Source organism: Anneissia japonica, unplaced genomic scaffold, assembly GCF_011630105.1.
Source record: "Anneissia japonica isolate Jap-2015-1 unplaced genomic scaffold, ASM1163010v1 scaffold1231_len1163931_cov198, whole genome shotgun sequence".
Taxonomy (NCBI): Eukaryota; Metazoa; Echinodermata; class Crinoidea; order Comatulida; family Comatulidae; genus Anneissia; species Anneissia japonica.
In genome coordinates, this window is record NW_022728604.1 from 37,674 (window position 1) to 54,651 (window position 16,978).

A 16,978-nucleotide genomic window follows, 5' to 3' on the forward strand; every position below is an offset into this window, starting at 1 on the left:
TTCGACGCCAATTTAAAGATGTAATCTTCCGGTGAAACCCATAAATGAAGACTTACAACATTAAATATATACTGCCATCTAGAAAATACAGAATAATATTTTAAGGTCGCATTATGTTACATTAGATACCGGGAGTATGTGAAACCCTAATGTCAACTGGTAATTCGCTTAATCCTGAGTAGCGTAGTTACCAACCTGAGAGATTTGAAATGCGTGACTACCAGTTTGCTGGGGTTGGGGAGGGGGCTGCCAGTCCCCCCCCCCCTGTTGTGATCCAGGGGCGGAGCCCCGGTGGGGTCCGAGTTTCTGAGTCATAAAATCAACAGTTAGGGCCTAGTTGTGGCAATGAACACACAAGACCGCACGCGCCAAGTGCGTGGTTGGCGGGTTGTTTTGGTCGAGAACGAGATTTTGTCGGTGAATTGATTCTCGAATGAGATAACGAAAGCTTTCGAATGACTCAAGTTACTGCATGACCGTTTTTATACCGTTAATAAAACAAATTTCTTCTAATTTTAAATAGGCCTACATTTTCCACTAAATTCGTGATGATTCGTGACGCATAGACTTGTGCTTATAGTAAATGCGTGGCAAATTTATGATCACGCATGTTTCTGCAAAATGCGTGTTTCATCCAAAATTAAAAAAATCACTTTGAAATGCTTATTGCCTTCCTTGTATCTATACTTCTGAGCAGTTTATAAACATCATTAATGTTAAAAATAATATTACCTAAATTACATCAATATTTTTAGGCTTAATAGAATAACAGTAATTGTTAAAAAGTGATGCTCTGTCCTTAGGCTCAGTGGCTGTGACATTTCCATATTAAGTCATGACTTTAGGTTAAGGTTTTTGATGTTTTATTGCGGATGAACGACCAGAATCTTTTGGGATTTCAACAATGGAGTACCCAATATCTGAAATATATTGGTTGAATTTCCAATTTATAATGTTCTTCAGTTGGTTTCGTAGTCTCCTGAATCTAGCCCAATTGTTGTCTTTGTTTGTACGCTTTGCTCTTTCCCATGCAGTTTTTATTTATTTTTTATTTTATTTTTTTATTTTGGTGATGTCGAACATCAGCGTCAATCCATGCTGGTGATATCTTTAAATTTCATTTTTAGAACAAGTTTGCTCAGTATCCTATCAATGATACTTCTAAGGGCTTTCCATGCAGTATCAACATCATTTGCATCGTATACACTTGAATAAGTTTCATTTGAAAAAAAAAACATTTCTGATCTCATCGAAGTTAGCATTTTTGTAATTAAATATTTTATGTTTCAAACTCCTTAGGCGGTTAACTTTACACTGTATATTTGGATTGGATTGGATTTGTTCGGTGTAAATACCAAGGATAGCCCACTAGAAGAAGACTTATTTCCAGTGGGGTCCTTCTGGTGGTGATTGGGCAGTACACCGGGAGACAATCCCCTACTCTTTTCCGAAGAGTGTATATCATAAATGTACACGGGACCAACGGTTTAAACGTCTCATCCGAAAGACGGTGCGCTAGTGTAACTTGTATTTTGGCCCTCCAGCTGAAACACTTGAAACACAAGGAGAGGCAGCGATGGGAATTGAACCGGGGACCTAGAGATCTCCACGGTTCAGCGCACACACGGTGGTACCACCAGATTAGCCGACTGAGCTAAGCTGCTCTCTCAACTGAAGAAGCTTGTGGTCGGAGTGATTTAAATGATAGCTGGACAACGTGATACTGGAGACTTGATCAGTCGTTGAAGTAATAGGCCTATCAGATCAAGAATGTTACCACATCCCTTATGAGATGGGATAGTATTAATTTGAGCAAGAAAATTGTCTTGCATTTCCTCACAAAAACGCACTTTCACTGTATCACAGTACCATCGAAGAAACAACATTGGACTTCTGGAAATTTAAGTGACTAAGTCCCCAAGAACCTGTATGTGTTCGTAGATAGGTCTTAATGTTTGCAGTGATTATAAAAATCATCTTTGTTACCACTAGGGGTTATATAACAAACAACAAAGGCCATCTTTTGACCAGAGGAGGGTCTGACTTCAACCACCATGATTTCGTCATCTGGTTTTAAATCATGTGACGGAGCGACAGTAAAAAAGACCTAATTAAACACATGACCCCACCACCATCTGTTTTTGCTCCTAAAACCCTATCTTTCCTATGGATGTGGTAACTATACTTTGGGTATTCAGGATCGGTTACTGATTAGGCGGGTGGCCATCGGATTGAATGTGCTCAAAAAGTTTTCTTGGGAATCATAAGTTGTTACAAGGCAACAAGGTGAATTCTGAGTCATCATCTGCTCGTAGAGAGACCACGCCCATACGATTCAGCACGATGAAGCTGCGAAATATGTGTTAATTATCCTAACTTATAGGCCTACTTTTCCTACAGTACCTTTAATTACTGTGAAATTAAGAGACGTTTGTTTCAGTAAATCCATTATATACAAAGAATAAAATCCTCCCTCGAATAAACGCCTTTACCAACAATAAACGCCCCGTGGCGTTTATTCGAATAAATACGGTGTTTCAGTGAGAATAGCATTATTTCCTTATGTACAGTAGTGTAGCAGGTATAGGCCTATAGTCACATACTCTCCTAGGCCTGGAAGGACAGCAGGAGCAGTGGATTGCCCACAAAGTTACTGTGAAATTAAGAGACGTTTGTTTCAGTAAATCCATTATATACAAAGTATAAAATCCTCCCTCGAATAAACACCTTTACCAACAATAAAGGCCTGGAAGGACAGCAGGAGCAGTGGATTGCCCACAAAACAACTGAATACAAGCGAAATTCAGAGTGAGAGTTTGAACCCCCGATAAAGGCTGAGAGTACGAATCGCAACCACTAAGCACCAAACATATTGTCAATACTATCAATATTATCATTTTACCACTATTAAACTAGTATTACTAGGCCTATTCATTATTGTCATCATTCAACCTCATCATACTATTATATCCATCATCATCATCATTTCTTCACCGATCATCATCATCTTCATCTTTCTCCTCAACCATTCACATATAACAAAGACCATACACAAGAAATGAGTCAATTATGCTGGTTTTTATTTATTCTATTTCATTTCATCAGTTTATATCATGGTTCTATCTATTTGCATCTACTTTCATGATCCTTGTATACCAATAAAATGACTAGATGAAAATAGCTCAAGGGCTCATTGGTTTTTTTTTCTTTTTTCAAAATTAGACGATTTTTCGACCCTGCAATTAACCGGTTGTTTTGTGTTCTGTGGCACCTACGGATCATAATTACTATTCATTTTTGCAAATGGCATTTAAAACCTAGTTTTAAGCTTAAAAACTGTTAATTCCAATGACATCTAATTCTGGATTAAATCAAAAAGATTTAAATTAAATTCACTTGAACAAGGCTATGATTCGGTAATTTCATAATCATTGTGTACATTGCCAAAAAGTGGCACTAGGTAGGCCCTGAGGCATTGAGGCTGCTTCCGAGCTCCAATGACGTACGTGAGTCGGAGGCCGGTAAAGGCTTTGGGGATAACATTCTAAAGCTACAACCTTTTTTATTTAGACGTAAACGATTAAGGTAATCTTTAATTTAGATCTTTATAAAGCTGCACTTTTTGTCCCGGGTCCCCAACGAGGCCTGGGCTGGGCCCCAGGGCAGGGATGGATCTAGAATATTTCAAACGGTGGGGGAGGGGGAACAACAGTCTCAGAAAAGGTGATTAACTTTGATTTGCATTGAAAATTTTAAACTTTAATGGCAAAGCAGGGCACGTTCCCCCCGTACCCTTTCCCTCCCGCCATTCCCAATTTTCGCGTTAGCGTATAAGCTGTAGGTTGTTTACAGGCCCATCATGTTTTGAGTCCAGAGGCGGAGAAGCTCTGACAAAGTAGCATTTTGAGGCCGTATTTATTGGATTTCTGTAACCCATAATTTGCCTTGGATTCAAGCTATCGATCGCGACCCAAGTTAAAGTCGCCAAAATATTTTGCAGGGTCACCGGACATTTTAGTTGTCGGAGAATGGTAATTATCATGTCTTCCTTTCATTGTGCAAGTTTAACTGTGTGAAGTAGATTCTTATGTTTGCTTCTCATAGCAAAATACTGTTACGGTACCTACTTGGGCGTCCATACAACAACATCCTGTAGGAGTATTTTCAAACTAAACATAAAATTACAGGCATAATCGTAAACACAGTCATGCAAAGTTTGTTCAACTTAATAGTTTGGCACACAATATGTATTTCTCTGTAATCAATTGGTTTGTAACGGATTTAATTCAAGATCTGGATGGGCCACCCCTACTTCACATTGGCCCACTGTTTTGTTTTGGCCTTAACTTTATTAAAAAATATATTCATTGAATGGTTATTACTTTCAGTTTTTTAAAATATTTTTTTGTATAATTTATATTTTTTCTAGCCGGCCAGAATAATTTTCTTCGCGGGCCAAATTTGGCCTGCGGGCCACCTTTTAAGAACCAGGGGCCTACACACTCTGATTACTGCAATGTAAGTTTGCTTCGATCTTTTAATTGATTTTATCTATTTATTTTTCCATACAGTCGCTACACGCTATAGCTGACAGCTTCCGGTGATGCTGATTTTTCGTTCGAAAAAGTCATACAAAGAATATAAAACCACTAAAACACGATTTATAAACAGCTCGTTACCATAAGTCCAAAATCCTGAACTCACTTAGTAGTGAGTCCCTGGGGATGGTGGTCTCTTCAGTCTAAGTATTTTGACACAAAGCCGCCTTACCGTTTTCATTCGTTCGTTCGTCCGTTCATTCATTCATTCAAAAAATGTACAAAACGGTAGCATGCAAAGTTTTCAAAATATTTACCTCTTTTCACAGAAAAGTGTCCCTTTATAAAGGCGTGTTCTACATTACTTCATTGAATAGTTAATATTGAAAGTTGTATGTATATTTAATTCACTTTATTTTTTAAAAACCATAATTAATGAGAGTGAACCATTGAGCAGAACTAAATTGAAAAATACAAAATTACGAAATGATTGACGCCAGAATCACTACATTTAATTTTCTTCTGAATAGGCCTACATACAAGCAAATCTTTATGTCACCTATGCGAACACGGGCAAACAATTGGTGCGTTTGACTAGTAGAAATTGTTCAGTGCAAAGTCAGTGAAGAAGATATATCCCAATATATATATTTATTTATCTATTACAGAACAACTGAATCTCAATATATGTAATTTTTTAAATAATTACAGTGATCTCTGACCACACGTCAGTACTAACATACATTTAAATTCATACTCATTTTGATTAAATGTTGATAATCACATGTACACTAATCAATATTAATTATATATTCATATAGGCCTAGCATTAATCAATAACTTTCATTAGTGGTTAAATTTAACATATCAATATATCATACAAATGATCTATTATAGTTAAATTTAATATTATGAAGAAGATATAACAAACTGTCATTCATTCACTAATAAACACAAGTTATCTTATAGAAATCTGTATATATTGCAAACTATTTCATTGATGAAATTAATGAGTATCTCATGCAAATCATTTCATTTATAACAAGTTAGAGAAATGTGAATATCATGCAAACTATTTCATTCATGAAATTAATTAGTAGCTCATGCAAAACAAGTTAAATATGAATATCAAGCAAACTATTCGGGGATACAAGACAGTCCATCGCTTGCGTGCTTTTTCCAACAAGACAGTCCATCGCTTGTATTAAATGGAAACAGCAATATTGTACTTCAATCACAGTTCTTACCAGCTCCAAATTAACCGGCTAGGCTTATACAGGCATTCACTTAACAGGAATACAACCTGCGCCCTGCGACAAGTACTGTACTTCACTTTCCCCGTACAGTGTACAACAAAACAAAGAATGAATATGTGTGTCGTAATTCCTCAGGAAAATCTATTTATACAAACGAAAGTTGCACCTGAATGCTTTTGTCATTGACTATCAAGCGAATGAATAGCGTCATTACTACATGTTCGAATGATTAAACGTTTATTTGGTTAAACAATACATGAGATTCAATTCCAATGTGACGCTTTACAATCACACAAACACCAAAACAACTGCTTAATAATGCAAATATATAAAACACGTATAAACTCTATATTCAACACAAAACATAAACAATCTTCACATTAGAAATGATAAAAATGATAAATGCCAGATATGTTAACAGCAATACCATACATGTGTATAATAATAATATAATAAAGATATTTAAAAAAAATAAAAAAACAAACAGAAGTTTATACCAGGGGCGGTGCTATCTAGCGGGGGGGGGAGAACCTTCATCCCGTCGGGGACCTCTAACGCCCCCGCTTGAACTCCCTGTCGGGGAAAAATAAAATCTCGAGCGCTGAAAGTACAATTCAAACATTTCTTACTAAAGCTGTCAAAATTTTAGGGATTAAAAACTGTTTAGTGCGAGCAGTGCTACCTTGCGATGTTCAGTGGTGCACCAGCTCTTCTCCGACAGGGGGCTGGTACCTCTGATAGGAGGTTAGAATCCCTGACAGGTGGACTTTTTAAATAAAGAATCCTATAATTAATACAAAATTTTATTATGTTTTAACCAAAATAATTCCGTGAAATTAAATTTTTCCCCAACAAATTATTTTTTCACCAACCGGTAGGGAGAGGGGAGGTTTCTCCGACAGGGGGGGGGAGGTTTGTCCGACAGGGGGGGGGGGGCGTGGACCACTTCGGGTAATTACTAGCGCCGTCCCTGGTTCACCCAATAACCTCTAAATACCATCCAGTAACTCAATGGAGCTACGAGTCCAAGCTGATATAATTTCATACAGTTTCTTATATGAATTCCTCAAGATATTACACAATACATAAAAAAGTGTAAAAAATCACAATTAATTTTATTCTTAACTAAAGGTTTTCTGACACTACTATAATATGCAAATATTTTCAAGTGTTGAGGGCCTTAAAAACGGTATGATAGTGAACAGGTTTGTTCTGTTTTAACTGTTTGCACACGAGCGGCAAAACATACCGAACACACAATTTTATATTCGAGGATTAGAAAATTTGCAATGTAAAATATTTATGTCATGATTAAATTATTATATGTACACTATATTATTTTAATTTTATAGTAATTTATAAACAACTAATCAAATTAACTTTAAAGCCGGGCACTCACTGCGTCGTATGACCGTTGCACGACGAATCCAAATCTGCTCCCTGTGAGCGCTAGACCACGTGACACCGTCTGCTGATTGTCTGGGGTCGTCTGAACGGACCGTCATTAAAAACGATCCGTTGCGCGCACATCATCACGTTGCGTTCTTCATAGAATTGCGTCGGCCGATGACTGTCGTTCGCAGTGAGTGCCCTGCTTTAACACTGAGTTGTCTGAGTCTATGTGGTAATCTATTCCAACCAAATCCTGCTTTGTTCTATTTACCTTACTTTCCAAATAAATTTTACATATTTAATACTACAAAACACCATATTAATAAACACTACTAAAATGGCAACATAAAGGAGATAAATATTGGCAAGAAATATTATTTATAAAAAATATGATAAAGTATTGCATAAAAGTTTAGCTACAAATGTAGAAAGTATATGAAAATATTGCTGTATGTATATATATATATGTATATATGTATGTATATATATGTATGTATGTATGTATATATATGTATATATGTATGAGTATGTATATATATGTATATGTAAGTAAAGATTTTAGAAAAAAAACATTATTATTATTATTGATTTAAATTTGGCCATATTATTTATAACAAATATGATACAGTATCGCATAAAAGTTTAGCTACAAATAAAGAAAGTATATATGTATGTATATATATGTATATATATGTATGTATATATGTATATGTATATATGCATATGTATATATATATATATGTATATGTATATATATGTAATATATATATATATATATATATATATATATATATATATATATTATATCGATATGTCATATATGTCAAATGAACATATTGTGAGACGAAACTAATTGTTAAATACAGTATACATAAATTTTTTCCTGATATTATAGGTAAATTTTTCGATAGAAAAATGGTAAAATGTGCAAGTACTACACTATGGTAGTAAATTCAGAGATATTGATGTTGCATTTAAGGTGGCTGTGTTCTTTGTGGGCATTTATCCCCCGCCGCCTGCAGTGCTACTGTACAATAAAGCATGCCACTGTAAACAGCCAGAAACAGAGCCAGAGCTTTCCGACAACACTAGCCCTTCCGCAGTGGCGAATGAGAGTAAGTATAATGTCCCTATGGAGGTTCTATGTTATAAGATAATTCTTATTGGTCCAAAAATTGCTTTGGAAAATTTGCTTCTCGTTGGCTCAAGACAATCGATAAGTTTACAACAAACACATAGTTCTCAAGAAATACATGCAGTGACAGCAATTTTCATAAAAAAATGTTCAAAATAAAAGAAGAGTATTGTTCTTAATATATAAACCAACTTAAAATAACATAGGAAAACCTAAATAAACAAATTCAATTCCAGTGATCCTGTTTTGTGAGAAGCCACAATGGGCAGTTTTTTTTTTTGCTCAGATTCCCACAAATAATAACTGAAACTGGCACTGTATCAAGCTCAAACAAAGCTCGGATAAATTTGTTGCAGCGACACAGTCTATCAGCCTTCAGAGATTCAAAATAAACATGTATATGCATAACAAGGAAAAAATCAAACAACGTAAAAAAGCAAGAACCTGCACATTAATAATTTACAATATAGAATTGTAATTCTACATTGTAAATTTGTAATTACATTTAAACTTGCCTAAGTCGATCTTATTTTACATGCCAAATTATTGTTTTCCATTATTTAACAATTTGTATTTCGAATTTTATCTAAGTCGAACAATATTTCAGTGTCATTTTGGATTCGACTTAGGCGAGTTCAACTGTACCTCCACCGAAGGAGGTTTTGTATTCACCATTGTCTGTTAGCAAGATTACACAAAATCTAATGAATGGATCATCAAATTTAGTGGAATGGTATATAATAATCAAAGAAAGACCCCATTAAAGTTTTGGAAGAAAATGTCAAAAGACAAGGTCAAGGTCACAGAAATTTGATTTTTTAACCCCAAGCATAAAAGAAATAATGGAATCGCTCCTCGTTTTCATGCAGCACTCAAGAAAATAATGTGCCTGAATATGACAGGCGATTCCAATATTTCCTTGAGGGTATGCTGTATTATTGCCCATCATACAGCCTATGTATTGCTGGTATCCAAGCACAGGGCGGGGATATGCACTCTATGGAGTGACGGCCCTTTCAATTCCATATGGAACTTAGATTTCACAAATCTGCACAAAGTGTGTGTTCTTAACATGTTGTATTAATACAGGTCTCTAAATACTGTAATGACTGAACATACTGTAGCTTATGTTAGGTCAAATAAATTTACTAATTAATGTATAAAACTAAATGGAATGTCTGTGTGCTATTATAGTTTTAACTACTGTATGCAATGAATTTTCCCAGCTATCACTATATATTTTTCTAACCTACAGTAGGGTGTAGGCTGGGGGGAGGGGAGGCAGGAGACAGGGGTGCAAACACAATCCTCATGAAGGCAAATTAGTTCCATGTGGGTTAAAATATTAAAAATGACCATTAAGTTTGGAATTAGGGATTTAGTTCCGAATTCCACAATTTTCACACCCCTACCCACCGTAATTTCACTCCCTTCCAGACTAAAACCAGCCTACACCCCTGATAAAGCAGACTATATTATTAATCTGCATAATGATCAAACTACTCCATATTTAAATATGTTAAAGATATATTTTCTGAGTTGGGCTAATCAAATATATAAAAAGAATTGCATAGTTTCTGTAATTATTATTAGCTTTCAAAGAAAACCACAATTTATAATAATATACTCCAAGTTCTTGAAACTTTTTTAAAATTTTGTAGAGTGACAGGTGTTTTAATTATCGGCAAGCTTGCACAACAAGCTTGTTCGTTGATCGTTTGGCCAAGAGGTCATTTTCCTGCTCTTTGTGCTGAAGACCCCAGTTTAAATACGGCCAATGTCAGCTCCTCGAATAAACCTTGCATAAGAGTTAGGCTAGACAGGGGCTGAGCCAGAATTTTTAAACTCAAATTCAAAATTTGAAATAATGTCAGAATTGAAATTAAAAAGCAAAAATTAAATTTTAGAAAAACATATGAAAATAGTTTCATCTTAATCAGCTATTCTGTGTTGTAATTTAATGTCTTGATAATCTTTTTTTCCAGATTCTACTACAGAACGTATATCTTTAAGGGCAACTATAGTTTGACCTATGAACTTTGAACAATGCAAGAAATAATCAACCAGTATAAGCTGGTGGATTTTGAAGATGTTCATTACCACCACCTAGAGGAACCTTCTGTTCATTTTCAGGAAGTGATGCCTGGGCTCCAAGTGTACACTGCGGTTGACTAACAGATGCCTGCAGTGCTTGAGGTGCGGCAATTTGAACGACGGGAATTAGATTTACTTGATTCGCAGAGTAGGCGACTGATAATGTTTGTGGCTCCCTGCGCATTTTCTTCCTTTGTATGAGCAGAACAATAATAACGACGAGGAAAACAACTCCACTTATTGAACCAATGACAACACCAGCTATCACAGAACCATGATTGTCAGGATCATATGGCTCATACTCATAATAGTCTAGAAAGAAGGAAATTGGCAATTTACTGCCTCTATTAACAATAGATAAAAATAATTAAATCAAGGAATAAGAAGATAATAATAATAATAATAATAATAATAATAATAATAATAATAATAGTATTGAAAAACAAGAGAACAGTTCTTAGTTTCATTATAGACAAAGCCTATAGACCCTTTCATGGGATTTATTTTGAAACAGCACCGTCAACGTTCTGCACTGGGGGACATCCAGCGGCCTAGCCTGAGCAGCTGGCTAGTTACGAATAGAGCACCGCGCAGTGAATAGCCCTGCTAGACCTTTGCTATAGCAGCAGTAGACAACAGATACGATCTTGCTAATTACTGTAATTACTGTATATATAAACATTGAAATAGCTTTTAATGAATCAGACTTCTTTTTAATGTCAACATTTTGTGTTTTTTCCTTTTTAAAATATTTGAATTTGTATGCAGTTTAGTTTCATTGTTGACTTAATCCATGGTAGATGCCAGGTTATCGGAAATTTTCATTTCAAATTTTGCGAAAATGGTGTATATTTATTCCAAATGGCCTTAACAGCCCCAAGACATGTTTTGGCAGTGTGCTCCTCCTACCATCATCAGTTGTCAATAAAAGAATAATAATAATAAAAATAGTAACAATAATAATAATAAAACAACAACAATAATAGTAGTAATGATAATTAATAAATAATAATGTTACAGTACTAACAACAGCAACAACAATATAGGAAATTATAAAGCACCTTGTTTACAGTGAACTAAAGAAAATACAAGAGAATAAAAAAAAAAAACAGAATAAAGAACAATTAAAAAGTATGTTGTGTCATTTACAGTACATGGTTGACCCTTTCAGACATAGCAAGCCACTAACTGTTACGGCAATATTATTAGGTGCCAAGGTGGTCTAATTAAGAAGGCATCGACCCTTTCAGACAGAACCCCATGCCGGCGTGCTTACCGCTATTGCAGCTCTGTCTGAAAGAGGCTAGAGAGTACCATTTCCGGCCATCTAGAGGTGCCATAAGTATAAATTTATCTTACCTCAGCCCCAACCATGGTGGGGCTGAGATACTATACAGTGGCGGCTCTAGGATATATTTTCTGGGGGGGAGCTAAGTTGTCCGACAGGGGGGACTTGAGCTTGTAGACTTGAGCTGGAGGAAGGGGTTGAGAGGGGGTTCACCACCCCAAATGAGATTTTTTTGAAGAATATCAACCTCCGGATGGCCGAAAATGGCACTCTCGGACTGTGACAGACATGTGTTGGCTTGGTGTGGGCCTATTTTTATATGTTTTATGGTCTGACTGCCCGACGAGCTCTGTCCGGCGGGGGGGCTTGACCTGTTCGGTGGGGCTCAAGCCCCAGGGAATGCAGAATCAATTATACACAAAGTGCAGCATCCTCCACTTCCTGGGAAGTACTTCTAATTATGCTTATAATTAAGTAACAACAATAACATTATAAAAGAAATGAAAAAAGATTGTTTACATACCACACCAACGACCATAGTAACCTCCATAGCAATGGCAAGTGTCTGAATAGCAGTTACCATTAAAACACTTATTCCTACATAAATCAATCTGTTCTGTAGTCAAAGGTACTGAAAAAATAATTTTAAAAATTAATAATAAAATATTTAAAAATATCTTTTACAACCAACAGAAATGACGCTCGCTAATGGACCATTTTCGCCCTGCCTCTTGGATAATATTGCTAAGGTGTGGTACCTAAAACTGCATAAATGTAAAAGTGTACATAAACTTGCATGCTTGTTATTGGCTATTACATAATATGTTCTGAATAGTCAGGTGTTTAGTTCGATTTACATTCCATTATGTTCTAGATCTTTCAGTCAGTGTGCAATTGTAATTATGGAGTTGAATAGCTTGGTGGTTGAGATGCTTGCCTTCTAATCCCAGGGTCCTTGGTTCAATTCCTATCACGACAGCACTCTTTTTCATGACTAAAAAACAACTCCACTCCCTACTAAGCCTCATGAAGATACTTGGTTTATAAAGCATCATTCTCATCCTGTAAGTGGCAAGTGTAGTGTGAAGGAAATAAAAAATATATAAAATTAAAAATTCATTTATCGACAAAATACTCACCTACTGTCTGCATACAAACAACAAAGAATCTAGTACGAACATGGAAGCAATAATTATTTCCCCAGTCATCATGATCACAATCTACAATTCTTTTTTCTCCTCCGTTGCAGTTGATATTGTTGAGCCAGACTTTTGAGGTTACAATATTAGCTTTATACTGCCCAACAACAGGATCAGTAAAACCAAGTGAGCGGCAGGCTACTTCTGCAGTTTTATTTGAGTCTTCGTAGTAGTACGATGATATACACACCGAGCCCCACACTTCAGAATGGTAAACTTGCAGTTCTCCATATAATATGTTGGACAGTCTAATGTCATTCTCTGCAGAATTAGATAACACAAATCTGATTACAGTACGTATAATAAAAAACACAATTTTATAAATAATATGATGTGATTTGCATCATTTCAGCAACAACTGAAAACCTACCGTCCAACCTGTTCAAGCATTAGGGCGTTTAATCAGGGGTTTGAGTCTGAATTGAATTGAATCACATTACAAACCAGAAGACGATGTCGAAAACTAGGGATGCTTTACAAGATGCAAAATGGGCTTGTCAACATCCCACTTCACTAGTATGTCCATCTACAGACTCATGTATCCAGGAAACACAATCAGAAATTCAGGCAACAAAGGCACAAATCATTCTCATTCTTCGTCTCCACCATCATCGACTTGAATGCACTTCCAGAAAGCATAGTCAACAGTGTCAGCATTGAAAGCTTTATGTCTAATCTTGAAAAACACAAGCTTAAGAGCTATAATCAGGGATTTAGCTCAACCACACTCAGCATGCAAGTTAGCATGATGTATCGAAAGATATTTTGCTGACTAAACTGATGAAGGTAAAGATGAAATGTACAAGGCTTGAAACTTGAGTGTCCTTTGACATGGCACTGTACCCTGTTTTATCTCTGCACCTGGAAGTTTTTAAAAGTGGTCCTATTATGGCTTGAGTTTGCCACTAATTGTGTTTTTTTATTATAGAAACCTGAAGCTGTGGCTCTCTATCTGTCTCTCTTTCCCTTGTGACATAAATCAAAATAATAAAAAAAAAAATACTCAACAGTTTACGTTACCACAGTACATTGCGCAGCCGATTTAATTACAGTCCCTTTTTAATTAATACATGATGCAAAAAGTATTACATTTATTTGTCTATATTTTTGTCTTTGGTTGAGGTAGGTGGCATTACTGACAGAAGATTTAGAATTCACTATACCACTTCTATATAATCACTTTATAGTTTTAAAAATATTTTATCTCTCACTCTGACCTTCGCCATGGCAAACAGACGAAGGTCTGAATCCGCGCCTGGGTTCAATCCTGTCCGATTACCACAGATTGCAAACGGTTTCAGGTTTTGTGTTGCAATTAATGTTTAATGAAAATTAAGGACCAAGTTGTGAGGTTCTGTTTAAAAATTAACAGGTGATTGGAAACATATTGGCACATTGAAAGAAAACTGAAGGTCATATATTTTTTTGTTCTTTTTAAACTACTATTTACCTGAGTAACAATACATGTAGATATCATCTGCATGGCTGCAGTTCATACTTCCCCACGATACTGTACACTCATTTATATGAGACTCGGACCCATCACAGCGCAGATTATCAATCCAGATTCGACCTGTTCCAGCAGGTAAATCTAATGACAGATTAAATTTTGCCGTTCTAGTATCAAAGCCTGCAGATCTGCAGAGTGCTGTTGCATCCGACAACACCATTCCCTTCATGCAGATTGTGCCCCATTCACCACGATGAAACACCTCTGCTCTGCCCTCTTTGACAGTTAAACCACCAACTAGTCGTACAGTAGATTCTACATTTAGAAAAAAAAAAAAGAAGACTTATAATGATTTTCTCTTTTATTTTTCTATTTTATTTCAACAATTTTGTATGCAATTTGCTGGACGTTGCTACAGGAAACAAAATAAATGTTAGTGAAATATTATGATCCCCACTGCATGCCCAGGGTGTACCTTCACTGACCAATTAGCAGGTGAACGTTGACTCCTTCCAGAAGACCTACCAGAGTTAACAAAATCTGAGCAAGCTCAATCCAGTGTTTTTTTTTTTTTTTAGCAAATAATATACAGTATTGACTATATTTACCATCCTTAAAACCACGACATTTTACATTTACTATGCTTTCTTCCAAAGGCGGTGTGCTCTCAAGTTGTTTACAATACTGAAGGCCACTTTCCGAACCTCTGCAAGTAAAGGAACGGTTCGTCGGTGTGTACAATTCCACATCATTCCTCGCAACAAGATTAAAATTGTTTTCATTTGAAAATCCTAAAGACCTACAGAGGACCTGTGAGTTTGACATGGTCCACTTTGTGGAGGCAATTAGCCACCATTGCCCGCTGTAGTATATCTTCACCAAACCAGAAACCTCTTCGCCAGATGATTGGCTTTCGGAAAATCGAACCTCAAAATCTAGAATTAAACAAAGAAAGAAATATACATAATATAGTAAATTATTAGTATTTAAAAACTCAAGACTTATTTTTTTTTTTGTTTCACATTCACAATAGTTCAATTACAGGACAAACTTGGCACCATGAATCCTAAATGGAATGAAGATATTTTTAATTATGAGAAAAAACATATATAATAGGAATTGAACTAGGACTAATAAATTACAATTGTATTTTTATGTTGCATTAGAGAAAAAAACAATTTTATTTTATTATTCAATAGTCATAATTTATAATTTATCGGGTTGACAATTGCAGAGTTGGTTAAGGGCTGAGTTTGCTAAGGGCCATTTTGGTAGTGAATGAGTTGTATGATATGGGTTGAGATTGAGATTGTAGAAGCCAAGTTGGCAAAAGCCGAGTCTGTTCATGTTGCTGAAGGGCAGAGTCAGTATGATCCAAATTGCTGAACTGTCGACCTAGGCCAAGCCTAAAAATAACTGGCTAGTTAAATTACAAAATTTTGCCATAAAAGCCAGCATCAAAAATTGCCTCAAAAAATTGGGTTTAAAATAGGGCACCACCTTTTGACTTCTTCGGCCGCCGACACCTTCGGCCGCGCGAGATTTATATGAAGCGCCAGTTGGGCATTTCTCCACACCGCATGCTGTGGCGGCGTATGCCTAACTTTAAGCCTTTGCTAAACTAAATAATTGCTGTCATGTCGCACAGTAATATTTACGTATTTATTTTAGGTATTGTATGTATATAATAATTGCTTTCATGTACAGTATTATTTAATTATTTATTTCAGGTATGTGGGTTTCTTTTTAAGTGTCTTACATTGAAGAATTGTAAAGCTTCAGTATTTTATTTGTTTTACAGAACATTATTGTTATTCCTTTTACAATTTGAAACTGTAGGCCTATTCATTGTACAGTAATTCATATTTCCAGTATAAGTATAAGCTCCAGTATTTTATTTATTAATAGACTACAAAACGCATTTTTTACTGTATTTTTATTCATATTTCATCAGTTTCCTTTATCCACAAAATAGAATTTCGTCAAATAAAATTTAGAATGATACACATGCACAAATTTCGTCCTTTATCCACAAAATAAAACATTTTTTAAAACAATTTTATTTGTATGTCTGTTGTCTGTTCATGTTATCTTTTCACACAAGATCGGATGTAAAATAACACATTAGCGAGGGTGATGAAAGTATGTTATTTACAAGAGTTGGAAAAAGAAATCTAGAGTAAATTTGTCAATCATTAGTCAATAAAAATATTTAATTTATTGGTGATTTAAAATTCAGGTCTTTATATTTACATTACTGAATAGTAAACAAGTGCACATGTAAAAAATGAGATCTATAATCGATAACAAGCAATGATGTTTACCTTTAACAATTATCGTCAAAATGTTTAAAAATCTTGCAAATATGTTGCTTGTGTTAACCATGGTGTAAGTGGCAGCGCAAAGTTTGCCATATTTAATTCGTTACGATTTTTTCACAAATTATATAATTTTATCACTGAAATTTTAACACACTATTAATATTAAGTGTTGCGACATGTTCTGTGTGTATAGGCCCATCTGTAACAATGTAAGCTTGAGTGTTTCTGAATTTGAGGTTAAGAATTGAATAGATATAATAGGTAAAGTTGGCGGGCCGCACACATAGGGCTGTCCTATAAATAAA

At 35.5% G+C, this 16,978-nt stretch overlaps 1 protein-coding gene across 1 annotated transcript; it reads right to left on the reverse strand.

Moving 5' to 3' along the window:
* Positions 1-8,903: 8,903 nt before the first annotated feature.
* On the reverse strand, positions 8,904-15,289 carry LOC117114403 (CD5 antigen-like). Its single transcript, XM_033258069.1, has 5 exons — positions 14,961-15,289; positions 14,353-14,667; positions 12,843-13,163; positions 12,227-12,334; positions 8,904-10,727 (listed from the first exon to the last, which is right to left on the reverse strand). Exons 1-5 carry the CDS (start codon positions 15,175-15,177, stop codon positions 10,381-10,383), a joined length of 1,308 nt encoding a protein of 435 aa, XP_033113960.1. The 5' UTR covers positions 15,178-15,289; the 3' UTR covers positions 8,904-10,380.
* Between the last annotated feature and the right edge of the window lie 1,689 nt (positions 15,290-16,978).

Coding starts and splice junctions, on each gene's coding strand:
- LOC117114403 (XM_033258069.1), bottom strand. CDS start 15,177: ATGTCAAACTCACAGGTCCTCTGTAGGTCTTTAGGATTTTCAAATGAA. Junction 12,335..12,842: donor TGTTTGTATGCAGACAGTAG/GTGAGTATTTTG, acceptor TTATTTTTTCAG/TACCTTTGACTACAGAACAG. Junction 10,728..12,226: donor TTACTATGGTCGTTGGTGTG/GTATGTAAACAA, acceptor CCTTCTTTCTAG/ACTATTATGAGTATGAGCCA.